Source organism: Lepidochelys kempii, chromosome 9 (genome assembly GCF_965140285.1).
Source record: "Lepidochelys kempii isolate rLepKem1 chromosome 9, rLepKem1.hap1, whole genome shotgun sequence".
In the NCBI taxonomy this organism is placed as follows: domain Eukaryota; kingdom Metazoa; phylum Chordata; order Testudines; family Cheloniidae; genus Lepidochelys; species Lepidochelys kempii.
The window spans coordinates 48,848,005-48,863,383 of record NC_136388.1 but is presented as its reverse complement, the minus strand read 5'-3'; the positions used below and the strand labels follow the sequence as shown (position 1 = coordinate 48,863,383).

At 48.9% G+C, this 15,379-nt stretch overlaps 1 protein-coding gene across 4 annotated transcripts in view; it reads left to right on the top strand.

Annotated features, from left to right (window-relative positions):
* Positions 1–15,379, top strand: part of PPP2R3A (protein phosphatase 2 regulatory subunit B''alpha) — a 148,161-nt gene that overhangs the window by 111,527 nt on the left and 21,255 nt on the right. For all 4 annotated transcript variants that reach the window (XM_073360239.1, XM_073360240.1, XM_073360237.1 and 1 more), the window contains 4 exons: positions 4,088–4,244; positions 8,029–8,077; positions 8,740–8,829; positions 11,256–11,431. In XM_073360239.1, coding sequence (XP_073216340.1) covers positions 4,088–4,244; positions 8,029–8,077; positions 8,740–8,829; positions 11,256–11,431 — 472 coding nt within the window. The remainder of the gene's footprint in view (positions 1–4,087; positions 4,245–8,028; positions 8,078–8,739; positions 8,830–11,255; positions 11,432–15,379) is intronic.

Below are 15,379 nucleotides of genomic sequence, written 5' to 3'. Positions count from 1 at the left end.
GGAGAGAGACTGCTCCCAGCTTTTAGAGTTCTTTGTCTAAGTAACGTGCAACTCAGTTGGGTTCCTCTGAATAAAGGGAATAACTCTGGATTTCTGAAATGGCCTGTGTGCTGAGCTTGGGAGTAACTTGCATTTGACTCTGAAGCTGAGGAGGCCTCCCAGGCCAACCTGTCTACTGTGTCAAGAAACTGTCTAGAAACACAAACCCCTGACTCCCCCAGATTCTCAGACTCCATTTTAGAAAATCTAAAACTCTTAAGCTCCAAGGGGTATAGGGGTGGCAAGAAAGAAAGAGAAAAGCAGTCCCTAGATCCCCTGGCCTTTTCATTTTCTTTAAGGCCATACTTTATCAGACTGAAGTGGCCATCTTGCCTCTTACTGGCACTGAAACCAGGGATGGGAAGCTAGGAAGCTAAATTGATAAAGCCCTGGTGTGATAAAGCCCCGGTGAACTAGGTTCACCGGGGGAAGGAGACCAAAGCCCTGAGGTAAGTGGGAAAGCGGGATACCGGGAGGAAGCACAGGCAGGAATGTCTGTGAGGGGAGGGCTCCTGCCTCATACTGAGAATGAGGGGCGATAAGCAGGTTATCTCAAGTGCTTATATACGAATACACAAAGCCTTGGAAACAAGCAGGGAGAACTGGAGGTCCTGGTGACGTCAAGGAATTATGACGTGATTGGAATAACAGAGACTTGGTGGGATAACTCACATGACTGGAGTACTGTCATGGATGGTTATAAACTGTTCAGGAAGGACAGGCAGGGCAGAAAAGGTGGGGGAGTAGCACTGTATGTAAGGGAGCAGTATGACTGCTCAGAGCTCCGGTACGATACTGCAGAAAAACCTGAGTGTCTCTGGATTAAGTTTAGAAGTGTGAGCAACAGGAGCGATGTAGTGGTGGGAGTCTGCTGTAGACCACCGGACTAGGGGGATGAGGTGGATGAGGCTTTCTTCCGGCAGCTCGCGGAAGCTACTAGATCGCATGCCCTGGTTCTCATGGGTGACTTTAATTTTCCTGATATCTGCTGGGAGAGCAGTACAGTGGTGCATAGACAATCCAGGAAGTTTTTGGAAAGCGTAGAGGACAATTTCCTGGTGCAAGTGCTAGAGGAGCCAACTAGGGGGGGAGCTTTTCTTGACCTGCTGCTCACAAACCGGGAAGAACTAGTAGGGGAAGCAAAAGTGGATGGGAATCTGGGAGGCAGTGACCATGAGTTTCTTGAGTTCAGGATCCTGACACAGGGAAGAAAGGTAAGCAGCAGGATACGGACCCTGGACTTCAGGAAAGCAGACTTCGACTCCCTCAGGGAACGGATGGGTAGGATCCCCTGGGGGACTAACATGAAGGGGAAAGGAGTCCAGGAGAGCTGGCTGTATTTCAAGGAATCCCTGTTGAGGTTACAGGGACAAACCATCCCGATGTGTCGAAAGAATAATAAGTATGGCAGGCGACCAGCTTGGCTTAACGGTGAAATCCTAGCAGATCTTAAGCATAAAAAAGAAGCTTACAAGAAGTGGAAGGTTGGACATATGACCAGGGAAGAGTATAAAAATATTGCTCGGGCATGTAGGAATGAAATTAGGAGGGCCAAATCGCACCTGGAGCTGCAGCTAGCGAGAGGTGTTAAGAGTAACAAGAAGGGTTTCTTCAGGTATGTTGGCAACAAGAAGAAAGCCAAGGAAAGTGTGGGCCCCTTAATGAATGAGGGAGGCAACCTAGTGACGGAGGATGTGGAAAAAGCTAATGTACTCAATGCTTTTTTTGCCTCTGTCTTCACGAACAAGGTCAGCTCCCAGACTGCTGTGCTGGGCATCACAACATGGGGAATAGATGGCCAGCCCTCTGTGGAGAAAGAGGTGGTTAGGGACTATTTAGAAAAACTGGACGTGCACAAGTCCAAGGGGCCGGATGAGTTGCATCCGAGAGTGCTAAAGGAACTGGCAGCTGTGATTGCAGAGCCATTGGCCATTATCTTCGAAAACTCGTGGCGAACGGGGGAAGTCCCGGATGACTGGAAAAAGGCTAATGTAGTGCCAATCTTTAAAAAAGGGAAGAAGGAGGATCCTGGGAACTACAGGCCAGTAAGCCTCACCTCAGTCCCCGGAAAAATCATGGAGCAGGTCCTCAAAGAATCAATCCTGAAGCACTTACATGAGAGGAAAGTGATCAGGAACAGTCAGCATGGATTCACCAAGGGAAGGTCATGCCTGACTAATCTAATCGCCTTCTATGATGAGATTACTGGTTCTGTGGATGAAGGGAAAGCAGTAGATGTATTGTATCTTGACTTTAGCAAAGCTTTTGACACGGTCTCCCACAGTATTCTTGTCAGCAAGTTAAGGAAATATGGGCTGGATGAATGCACTATAAGGTGGGTAGAAAGTTGGCTAGATTGTCGGGCTCAACGGGTAGTGATCAATGGCTCCATGTCTAGTTGGCAGCTGGTGTCAAGTGGAGTGCCCCAGGAGTCGGTCCTGGGGCCGGTTTTGTTCAATATCTTCATAAATGATCTGGAGGATGGTGTGGATTGCACTCTCAGCAAATTTGCGGATGACACTAAACTGGGAGGAGTGGTAGATACGCTGGAGGGCAGGGATAGGATACAGAGGGACCTAGACAAATTGGAGGATTGGGCCAAAAGAAATCTGATGAGGTTCAATAAGGATAAGTGCAGGGTCCTGCACTTAGGACGGAAGAACCCAATGCACAGCTACAGACTAGGGACCGAATGGCTAGGCAGCAGTTCTGCGGAAAAGGACCTAGGGGTGACAGTGGACGAGAGGCTGGATATGAGCCAGCAGTGTGCCCTTGTTGCCAAGAAGGCCAATGGCATTTTGGGATGTATAAGTAGGGGCATAGCGAGCAGATCGAGGGACGTGATCGTTCCCCTCTATTCGACATTGGTGAGGCCTCATCTGGAGTACTGTGTCCAGTTTTGGGCCCCACACTACAAGAAGGATGTGGATAAATTGGAGAGAGTCCAGCGAAGGGCAACAAAAATGATTAGGGGTCTGGAACACATGACTTATGAGGAGAGGCTGAGGGAACTGGGATTGTTTAGTCTGCAGAAGAGAAGAATGATGGGGGATTTGATAGCTGCTTTCAACTACCTGAGAGGTAGTTCTAGAGAGGATGGTTCTAGACTATTCTCAATGGTGGAAGAGGACAGGACAAGGAGTAATGGTCTCAAGTTGCAGTGGGGGAGGTTCAGGTTGGATATTAGGAAAAACTTTTTCACTAGGAGGGTGGTGAAACACTGGAATGCGTTGCCTAGGGAGGTGGTGGAATCTCCTTCCTTAGAAGTTTTTAAGGTCAGGCTTGACAAAGCCCTGGCTGGGATGATTTAATTGGGTATGGGTCCTGCTTTTGAGCAGGGGGTTGGACTAGATGACCTCCTGAGGTCCCTTCCAACCCTGATATTCTATGATCCTATGATCCCAACATGCAAATGTTGGGAGGTGCTGAGACCACAACGCCTTGAGAGGAGAGCGAGAAAGGTGATTGGTGAGAAGGGAAGGAAGAGAGACAGGAAAGGGATGGGGTACAAAAGTGTACTGTACCAGGATGACGTTGCTCCAGAGTGCATTGTTTTTTGACACGGGATGTGCCCCATTTCCTACTGAGATTTGAGGCCTTATGGTGGTGAATGTCACTGAGTGTCACAGGCTGATCGAAGGCAGCCTATGCAGACATTGGGGCCAATTCTAGATGGCTGTTTGGTGTCCCCTCTGCCCCGCCTTGCTTCTGTTCATTATTCCTGAATTCTCACATGAAAGTGGTGGTGTTTATAGGACGCTCTGGGGATAAGCATTGTTTATGCAGACATCCGTACTCACATGCCAGGAGATCCATTTCTGAACAAGGGTATCTGTCATTCGCTGTGCCTCCTTGCTCATTCCCTTGATAAATGATGAATGTATTTGCATATGACAGCTGGCAAATGGAAAAGGGTTACATTTCAGAGGCGGATTAGTTCACAATGTGTAATTTGCCTCCGTGCCAGAGCCTTGGTACCCAGACAATTGCTGAAGCATCTCCCTATCTAGTCTAGAATTAACTTTCCTTCCAACTTGTGCCATTTCAGACTCTTGCCCTCTTGGAGGAAGAGGATGACATAAACCAAATCACAGACTACTTCTCCTATGAGCACTTCTATGTCATCTACTGTAAATTCTGGGAGCTGGACACTGACCATGACCTCTACATCAGCCAGAAGGATCTGGCTAGATACAATGATCAAGGTGAGTTGATCCCCCAGGCTGGGACATGTGCTGAGGATGGTGGTAACAGAAACCTGTAAAAGTTGCGGGAAAAGGTAGGCCTTGCCTTGCTGGGAAGTTATATTTTAAATGGAAAATTTGGTGCCACAGCAATGTAACTGGGGGCAGTGCTGGACTTCACTTAGTGCTAATTGACAGAGCCATTTTTAGGGCGGGGAGAAGGGGAGCTGCAATAGACGATAAGGGCTTCTACACAGTGGGGTCTGTAATGATGCTAAATCCCCTTGCAGTCATCGACTGGCTGCCTCCAGCTCAGCTGCCCTCTGGCCACAGGTGGACAATGCAGTTCAGCAGAGGAGGTACAGCTTAGAAAATAGCAAGGGGGACAAGAAGCTGGTTCTGTACTTTGCTGTGGAATGTGAGGTGAGAGACTCAAGTGATGGTTGAGAGTGGGGAGTTGGAAAAGGCCCTGAAGAAGCTTTGTACCTGGAAAAAGGTTCCTAAGAGCTTATGGAGGTCCCTAGGGTGAGGGCAACTCAGCCATGTCCCAGCTGCAGGGGTGGGGGCAGTTGGTGTGGGAGCTGCTACATTTTCTTATGCAAGCTCAGGATCCCAGTCTCCTTGGTGGTCCTCCCTAAACCCAACAACAGCACCAGCTGCAACCCACGCATCTTCCATATACCCAGTGGGAGCACTAAAGTGTGGGGGCAGTGTTCTGGACAAAGCAACAGGTGTCCCGTCTTGCCTCTCCGCTTGTGGAAACAACAGCGGCTTACAAGTAGACCCAAAGGAAAGGCGCCCGTAAGAAAGCTCAGGCTGAACACAAGATTCAGGAGCCAAGCACTCAGTCTAGGGGTGGGAGGAGCCTTCTCCCCCAGCCATGTGGAGCCAGGAGTGGGCCTTAGTTCCCATGCCTAAGGCATCTCCCAATGGGAGGCTGTGTAGCCTATGGCCCCAGCAGAAGGAGCCAGTTTAAATATCTGTGTACATAACCCATCCCCTCCAAATCCTGCCCAACCCTTTCTTTACCTTGCTGCACATTCACATTTTAAATGCATTTAATCCTCAGCTTTTGCCCCTTCCAGTAGTGCACTAGTCGCCCACCTCCCTTATTCATTCAGCCAGTGACCTCTAGCCTCACTTCTTGGCTCCTTTCTCTGAGCTGTCTCCAATGCTAGCCCAGGTGCCTGCCTGGGGTCCAGGCCTATTCAGGGAAGGTGCACTGAGGCACGTTCTCTCTTGGCTGGAAGAGGGGAAAGACTGTTATGGGCCTTGTGGCTCCAGAGGAGGAATCCCATCTGGTTTTGTGACCGAGGGGCCTTGTCCGGCCTGCACTTCCCCTTCTCCACTACTACAGCTTCTCAGTGTGTAAGGCTGTGAAGCCTGTAATTTAACCAGGACTGGTGGGAGCACTCCCTGCCTCCCCGACTCACTAAGAACATAAGAACGGCCATACTGGGTCAGACCAGATATCCATCTTGCCTAATATCCTGTCTTCCAACAATGGCCAATGCCAGGTTCCCCAGAGGGAATGAACAGTAATCATCAAGTGGCTAGGCACACCATCCCTGCCCATCCTGGCTAATAGCCATTGTTGGCCTTATCCTCCATGAACTTATCTAGTTCTTTTTTTAACTCTGTTATGGTCTTGGCCTTCACAACATCCTCTGGCAAGAGTTCCACAAGTTGACTGTGCGTTGTGTGAAAAAATACTTCCTTTTGTTTGTTTTAAACCTGCTGCCTATTAATTTCATTTGGTGGCCCCTAGTTCTTCCTTATTTACTTTCTCCACACCAGTCATTATTTTATTGACCTCTATCATATCTCACCTTAGTCATCTCTTTTCCAAGCTGAAAAGTCCCAGTCCTACCTAATCATTTTTGTTGCCCTTTTCAGAACCCTTTCCAATTCCAATATATCTTTTTTGAGCTGGGGCGACCACATCTGCATGCAGTATGCAAGATGGAGTTATATAGAGGCAATATGATATTTTCTGTTCATTATCTATCCCTTTCTTAATCATTCCCAGCATTCTGTTTGCTTTTTTGACTCTAGCTGCATGTTGAGTGGATGTTTTCAGAGAACTATCCACTATGATTCCAAGATCTCTTTCTTGAGTGGTAACAGCTGATTTAGACCTCATCATTTTTATATGTATAATTGGGATTATGTTTTCCAGTGGGCATTATTTTGAATTTATCAACATTGAATTTCATCTGCCATTCTGTTGCCCAGTCATCCAGTTTTGTGAGATTCTTTTGTAGGTCTTCACAGTCTGCTTGGGAGTTAACTATCTTGAGTAGTTTTGTATCATCTGAAAAATTTGCCACCTCACTGTTTATCCCTTTTTCGAGATCATATATGAATATGTTGAATAGGAATTGTCCCAGTACAGACCTCTGGGGGACACCACTATTTACCTCTCTCCATTCTGAAAACTGACCATTTATTTCTACCCTTTGTTTCCTATCTTTTAACCAGTTACTGATCCATGAAAGGAACTTCCCTCTTAGCCCATGATAGCATACTTTGCTTAAGAGCCTTTAGTGAGGGACCTTGTCAAAGGTTTTCTGAAAATCTAAGTCCCACACACACTTCTCGGGAGCTTCTGACAGTGGGCCAGCATGCCTCCAAAGGGAGGTTTGCCAACTCCAACATTTCTTAGCCTCCCCAAAGCGCTTATACCAGCTACCCATAGGCTGCAGCCTGCACTCCTCTCTGCAACCAGCCTGCTTTTCAGGCCCTGCCACCTTATGGCAGTAGCCAAGAGACAGTTGGGCTATCTAAGTGGTGCTAGACCTTCAGCAGTCTTCTGCATGGGCTGAAGCCACCCCACGTGAATATAGGATACTACTGCCCCTAATGGACTGTGCTGGCATACTGTGAGAGCTGTAGGTGAGGGCCAGTTATTTAGGCAAGTACTTCACTATGTGCTAGAAAGTGTTCCTCAGTAAGTGTAAAAATAATCACAGTAACCTGGTAAATCCTGACAGCCGCTACTGTTAAATTGTGGCAGGACAGTGGGGAGAGACAGCCAGTCCCTGGCATGGATGTGCCTGGAGCTCGGTGATCTTTTTTTCAGCAAATAATGAATTTGCTGGGGGAAGAATGTAGTTTCAGGTGACCCAACCCTATTTGCAAATTTATGTCGAGTTCACTGAAGTGTTTCATTGAACTGACAAAAATTGACATGTTTTAGAAATGGCTCAACTGCATAGTGTGTTTTGACCCAGCTCAGACTTTTCGATTCACTGAAAATTTCCACCCAAAGTGAAATATTTTTCCAGTTATTCAGCATTGCCAGCAAACCAAAAACACCAGTATTCACCCAGCTCTCGTTATGGGAGTGCAGGGTTTCAATGTTCCACCATAGTGGTAAAGACGCTGAGTTTCTTTTGTTGAGCTAAACATGCTGAGCTATCCTTCGTGCCCTCATGCCACAAGTGCTCACCCCACTCTGGCAGCCCTTGATCATGGGACAAGTCCCAGTGGCGCTATTAGTTTCCAAGGTCTTATAGCTGGATAATCTGGAGCTGCCACATTCTAGGGGGACAATAGTTTTGTTGCCAGGCTAGGCACAGGAAGTGACAGAGAGTGAGAGAGACTTGGAAGGTTAATTGCTACTGTTTGCAAAGCTATTAAAGTTTGGGCTGTACTAAAATGGCCATGCAGGCCGTGTTCGTTGCCTGTCCTTTTAGCTGTGGGATAATGACTTCATACAGATTGACCACGCACACACACAGCTCTGATAGACCATGAGGCTAACTGTGCCTATGTATTGATGCTTCATTTTCTTCATTTCCAGCTTTATCAACCAGGATTATTGAGAGGATATTCAGTGGAGCAGTGGTGAGGTAAGGTATAGCACCCTGGCTGGAGAATTAAATGGAGAACTGGAAGGAAGCAAAAACTAGAACAGGAATCCTATCAGCCTTAAGTAGAAATGCAAGGTATTCTCATACATTCCCCATCCCACTGAGAGGGCAAGGTGCTAGCGTTTCCGTCACAGGCTAGGGCCAGTCTGAAAAGGAAGAGAGGGACCGGTGGGTGATTTTAAAAATAAATAAAACCCTGTCAAATTAGCACAGTTCCCAAACGCATCGCTGTGGGCCACAGGAGAGGGGACAGGTGCTTACACTTCATGTATGTATGTGTGTCCTAGTCCTACAGCAGTGACAGTGTCAGGCAGCTGGAGGGCACAATCACAAAAGCTCCTTTAAAATAAAAGCTCCTAACTGTTTGTAGGGGTGGGGAGTACTTCAAAAGCAACTTCATCTTTGCAGTGACAGTAGGGCTGCGAATGCGGTATCTGCTTTCAGGAGCACTTCTCCTCCCTGAGCAAGTTCAGTATGGGAGGGGCCGACCAATACTAACAGACTCCTTCTGGCCTAAAAGAACAAGCATGAGTGTTTTCTAGGTGTATGAAAATTCCCAACTCGCTCCCCAGAAGGTGTTTTGAGTGTGCTTTTGGCTGTGTGTTCATGTTATAATTTAGAAGGTGCTTTGGGTCTTTCAGGGGCAACGAAGCACAGAAGGAGGGACGGCTGAGCTATGCAGATTTCGTGTGGCTCCTCATTGCTGAGGAAGACAAAAGGAGCCCTACAAGGTAGGACTTCTAGGAAGGGTGTGGAGAGACACATGCAGAAAGCTCATGGGATTACAGGAGACTGGGACCTGCTAGTTAGTGCAAAGGCCTGTGAACCAGGATGAGCCTGGCTTGCAGTGGGAGGTGAGGCATTGACTTACTGGATCACCCTGCACAGATAACTTGCCTTTGCCAGTGGAAAACCAGATAAAAAACAAACTTTGCTTTTAAAGTAACCTTTTCTCTAGACCCTGGATTTTATCGGTGGTCACGAAACTTCCCATCACACCCCACTCTGTCCCTTGTCCCATGTTTGCCTAAGGATACATGCAGGGAGCAGAGCTGAGGAGGTGGGAGAAGCTTTCATTTGTTTGCTCCATGCCATCACCACCACGAGCAGGCAGGCCCTGCTGCTGGCCTCAGCATGACTTATGTCCTAGCACCCCTCCAAGGGTAAGGGAAGGCCACTACCTGAGCCATAACAGCAGTGGATGCTCCCAACTGCCTATCAAAGGGCCCGCCCCACCCCTGGCAAGGTTTAGGCCCAAGTGGCTATGGGTTTCACCCCCAGCTGCCCCATTCAGTGCCTCCTGTTTCACCTTCGTCACCAGGGCCCTTCCTCACCTTGCTTGCATGGAGGACTATGTGCAAACGCTGCCAGCAGGCATGGGGCCTCCAGCCATCAGGGAGCCCCCAAGTTGCCGGGAGGCAGGTAGAGCTCTCTCTGGCATGGAGGCCGCTGCGCAGGACCTGGGCACCAGCAAACCATTTTGCTCCCCCACATGACTGTCAAGCCCCTACATGCCTGTATCACCCCAGGAAAGCCCCTCTCACTAGAGCCCCCTCCTGATGTCGTATAAGGATCACAGCTTGCTCTGGATGCCAGCCTTCTGCTGCCAGGTCAGCATCCAGCTGGTGGCAGCAGTGCCTGGCAGGAGGCCACTTTGCCCTCCCAGGGGGCTGCCAACCACAATCCATCCCTCTGGCTGTGAAGTGAATGAGCTTGAGGGCTTTGGCAACCAGTGTGTTCCGGACACCCTCGTCCAATAATGCATCTGCCTCTTTCGCGGGATTGAGTGCTGCTCCTGTTCTTGCCACAGGGAAGAGGTGGTGGCAGGAAAGCACAGGCTGAGAATGGGGCATAGCTCCATCCCAGATTGTTATGCGAACATTGTCAACGTGGAGTTAAAGACCTGCTCTAATCTAAGGAACATTGTTGCTGTCTCAGTGATTTTCCCCTGAGCAGAGGACCCTGACTTTTGGGGTTCTGAAGTATGTTGATTTTTTAGGGATGCTGCTTATCAGAGAGGTGTTTCCTGCAGTGATCTGTGCACTGTTAGTATAGATCAGTGACTTGGGTGACTGGGAAGGAGGTGGTAACAAAGAGGGAGACTCAGTAGGATGCTGCTAGAACAGAACAGTTCCCCTGACTGCTGTCACTCCACTGCTCTCCTGCCAGATACTTGCCTAGTACTGACTCAGTTATAGAATCAATGAGGGTATGGGACATGCCTTTCAGAACTGGGATTACGTACTATGGTGAATGGCTGGGGGGAGCATGACAAAAATTGCAATCCAGTGGTCCATTGATTCCATTTACTTAGCAGATGTGTGAACTAGTGGGTGTGGGAGAATACTACACAGCCTCTCCTTGCATTCCCCTCTCCAGTGGCCTGCCACTCACATAGAATCACTTGAGTTGTTTAGGACAGTGACTGGCGAGGGAGAATGAAAACTGGAGTCCCATCAGTCCTGCCCCTGGCCTGGCCGTAGCTAAAGCCACAGCAGTTATTTGAGACCTTTGCCTTTTGCATAAAAGAGCACAGGGAACTATTTTGGACATCCCAGGCCTGCATTAGCTCCTGCCAGGGGTTTCCCAGAGATACTCAATAACCTAAGTATAGGGATAACTGCAGGCAATTAGCCTGTTTGGGCAACCCCACCTTTGACGAGGGCGCAGTTCCCATACCCCAGGACACAGCAAACACAGAATACTGGGCCTTTGCTGGGAAACATAGGCCCAAGTACATTCATTAATATCAGTTACTGTGCTTCCCCTCCATTGTGCAGACAGCAAAGCTACTGAGTAAACTGACCCCTGTAGTGCTCAGGGCAGAAGCAGCAGGATCTGCCTCTAGCTGACTTATACAGAGAGGTTACTTTAACTGGTGCTTGGTTAGTGCTGCCCAAACCCCTAGAAGCTGCTCCAGTCCCCTCCCATCATCAACACTGAAGGCCAGTTGTAGAATAGGGAAATTCCTACCCTTGAGTAATTGAGGGTATTGTCAGACTCTGCTTTTACTCTGCAATTCTAGCTGTCAGTCATGGTGGATGTGGTACAGGACCAGAGGACCTTGCACTGCTCCGATCTCTGGTGGATAAGATAATATTCCTGGTTTCTGCACTGCTGCCAACATGAAAATACTAATTCTCTTCTTCTTCCTTAGTATCGAATACTGGTTCCGCTGCCTGGATTCTGATGGAGATGGTGTGCTGTCTATGTATGAACTGGAGTATTTTTACGAGGAACAGTGTGAGAGGATGGAAGCGATGGGCATTGAGCCATTGCCATTCCATGACTTACTGTGCCAAATGCTCGACCTGGTGAAGCCAGATGGGGATGGTAAGAGCTGCTGTAAACCCCAGCCTGTTGGAGGTGTTTAGTGAGGCCAAGTTCCCACCTATGCTCACTCTGTTTTTATTTTAAGAGCTCATTTGGGTTCTCTCTCCACTACGCCTACGTGGCCCATGTCCGTGCTAAGTGGTTGGACGTGGGGGAGGAGGAGGTTGCTTGCACATCCCTGCACAAGTAGTAACAATCAAGCCCCAAGGAGTAAGGGGTTTATGGTGGCTAATTCTTGCTAGATTAATGCCGCCACTATTTTAATTTCTGATTTATAACAAGGAGGAGATAGGCTACAGCCTGCTCATGTCATACCATTCCATGTATCATAGATTAGGGCAAACACATAATAGAGAGAGCAAAAAAACCACTTCGCCCAACAGAAATTCTCCTCTGACACTGCTGAGAGTAGTATGGCAGCCCATTAACCCTGCAATGAAATAGTCCATTAGGTAGGAGAGGTAGAAGGGCAATGCTGACATTTCATAAGCTTTTTACTAAATGAGTCAGGCCTGGTGGTTGAGTGTCTACAGCTCCTGCCAAAGGCCAGGTTCTGGGCAGGACCTGTGCACCTGGCACTACAGAGAGGGGATCGCCCCAGCCAGGCTGGAGGGCACCTGTGGAGCCATTCTGGGCTACTATGCAGCACGAGTGCCATCCCCCACCCACAGGCTCTTCTGGCACTATCCTCACCCACACAAAGGGCCTGTGCAGAGCTGAACTATGAGCTCTGCATGTGGTGCACACTGCCTGCACAGTCTCACTCTGTCACCACTCAGACATGGCACTGCCTGGAACTGCCTTGGGCTCCACCCCTTCCTTTTCTTCATTGGCAATGGTAGGGCCTATGCTACCCTCGGCCTTTTTGCCCATAGCCTCCCTTCTGCAGGTTGTGCCCAAAACCCTGGGCTTCAAACCCTTCCAGACCTTTCACAGGTCTTTCCCCCTCAGTAAAGGGCATTCCTACTGCCTCGGCGAGTTCCATGTCCCGTCAAACTGTAAGGTTTGCTTCAGATTAAAGAGCAGATCAAAGAAGCTGAAGGAGGACAGACTTAAACTGTTCCTTATGGAGTGTTCCCTAAGACCATGGGGTCTGATTCCCCACATACATAGGCCTCAGCCTCTCAGTGCTCCGGTGACAACTTCAGTTCCAGCGATCAAAGACCAAGGGACAACTTCTGAATTCTCCAGACTTTCTAAGCAGAAGAGATCTCAGTCTCCTGATAACCAGTCTAAGCCCAGGGAAATTCACCCCAGAGACCAAGTACTAAGAAGATCTCACATCCCCCTCTGGGTACTGCTGAGACTTCTGCTTCTTCTGGCTCCATCAGAAAGGTCTACCAAGCACCTCACATACCGAGAAGTCTCTTGGCAAGCAACCCCACTCAGCACTGGCCTCTGTAGCTTTAGAGCCCTCCGAACACAGGGACTCCTCAAAGCACCGGCCCCAACTTTGGCATCCTCTGTGGGAAATAGCCATAAGGAGCATGTGGACCAGACATCCATGTGGTCTCTGGTACCACTTGACTCAAGGACTACTGCCCTGGATCACCGGTTCTATCCTCTTTCGTCTCACAAAGACCTCTGTGTGACAGAGGGGCATGAATCCCCTCTACTAATTGGGTATATCTACTCTATGAAATTAGGTTGATTTTATAGATGTCGATTTCTAGAATTTGATTTTATACAGTTGATTGTGTATGTCCACACTAAGCGCATTAAGTCAGCGGAGTACCCTGGTGAGTCAAGTGGTACCAAGGTGAGGAGTGCGTCCTCACTACCATGGCTAGCGTTGACATACAGAGCGGTGCTCTGTGGGTAGCTATCCCACAGTTCCTGCAGTCTCCGCTGCCCATTGGAATTCTGGGTTAAGCTCCCAATGCCTGTTAGGGCAAAAACTTTGTTGCGGGTGGTTTTGGGTACGTGTCGTCAGGCCCCCCTCCCTCCTTCCGTGAAAGCAACGGCAGACAATCATTTCGCGCCTTTTTTCCGGGGTCCTGTCCTCCAGCCCCGCTCAGCCCGCTGCCTGCCTGGATGATCAGAACCCCAGACAGGCAGCGGACTGAGTGGGGCTGGCAGACGGAGCCCCAGACCAGCAGCGGGCTGAGCAGCTCAGGCCACTGCCGGTCTGGGGCTCCAGCTGCCGGCTCCTGCCAGCCGGGGTCCTGGCCGCTGGCCCCGCTCAGCCCGCTGCCATGCTTGCCATACCACAGCAAGCATGGAGGCCGCTCAGCTCACTGTCACCATACGTCTCCTGGGTGCTGCTGGCAGATGCGGTACTGCATTGCTACACAGCAGCAGCTCCTTGCTTTCGCAGCAGACAGTGCAGTAGGACTGATAGCTGTTGAACGTCTCTGGGTGCTCCTGGCAGACCTTGGTGAGGTTGATCGGGGTGCCTGGGCAGACATGGCTATTCTCCTCTTAGAGCACCGAATGGGAGTGACTCCAGGTCATTCTCTTCTTTAAGTTTCATCTCATGGAGATTCAGTCCTGCCTGGAATATCATGCGAGCTGGAGGCTTCTGCCTCAGGCTGCTCTCCCAGGTGGCAGCACCACGCGATTGCACCTACCCCAGCCTACCCCTTGCTCCCATGGCTCTTGAAGCCTGGGCAATAGTAAGGAGCCGTTCAACTTGTGGAATGACAAATCCAGAACGAAGAATTGCACTCTATGGGCCACGTTAAGATTATTTCAGAGTCCTAGATAGCATTTAGTCCCTATAAAAGGCTTCATGAAAATTTTCTCCCGCCCCTAACAAAAATGTGAATTTATCAGAGCAGCTGAAAGAGTAAGGAACCCGGGACTATAACTTAGAGAGAGCTTCCATATTATTTAACTCATAATTGATATAATTCAAAGTAAAATTTCACAGTGTGGTCTGTTCTAAGACTAAAAATGCAAGAGGGGAGTCAGAAAAAGGAACAGTGACCTGTTTCGAACCAGGGACCTTTCGCGTGTTAGGTGAATGTGACAACCACTACACTACGGCCTTCCTGTTCACAAGGTAATCATGCCCCCGCCCAAGGCTGCCACAGCGTGGAGTGCATGTGACACAGTGACCTGGCTCAGGCAGGATCACTAGCAAGGCATGAAATGAGACGAAGGTTTCTAACCATCAGTTTTGGAATAGCCTTCCAAGGGAAGCAGTGGGGGCAAAAGACCTATCTGGCTTTAAGATTAAACTCGATAAATTTATGGAGGAGATGGTATGATGGGATAACGTGATTTTGGTAATTAATTGATCTTTAAATATTCATGGTAAATAGGCCAAATGGCCTGTGATGGGATGTTAGATGGGGTAGGATCTGAGTTACTATAGAAAATTCTTTCCTGGATATCTAGCTGGTGAATCTTGCCCATATGCTCAGGGTTTAGCTGATCGCCATATTTGGGATCGGGAAGGAATTTTCCTCCAGGGCAGATTGGAAGAGGCCCTGGAGGTTTTTCGCCTTCCTCTGTAGCATGGGGCACAGGTCACTTGCTGGAGGATTCTCTGCTCCTTGAAGTCTTTAAACCATGATTTGAGGACTTCAATAGCTCAGACATAGGTGAGAGGTTTTTCGCAGGAGTGGGTAGGTGAGATTCTGTGGCCTGCGTTGTGCAGGAGGTCAGACTAGATGATCATAATGGTCCCTTCTGACCTTAGTAACTATGAATCTATGATACTTTTGCTGTTAAGCAAACACAGCAATTCTTTCCTGGCCTCTGCCACTGAATGCCTCCATGCATTAAGCTGTGCCCTATCAGTGCAGGAAGACTGCATGAGCTCAGAAAACATGTCATCGCGAGTGCGTTTTTTCACCTTCTAATCTGTGATAACCTCAGGGACAGAGATGATAGGGGGAGCGTAGAAACATTCTACGCTCTATGATTCTGGGGGGACTGCATGGTCACCTGTGCTGCTGTGTTCGCCATGCTGGCCAAACAGGAAATGAAATTAAAAAGTTC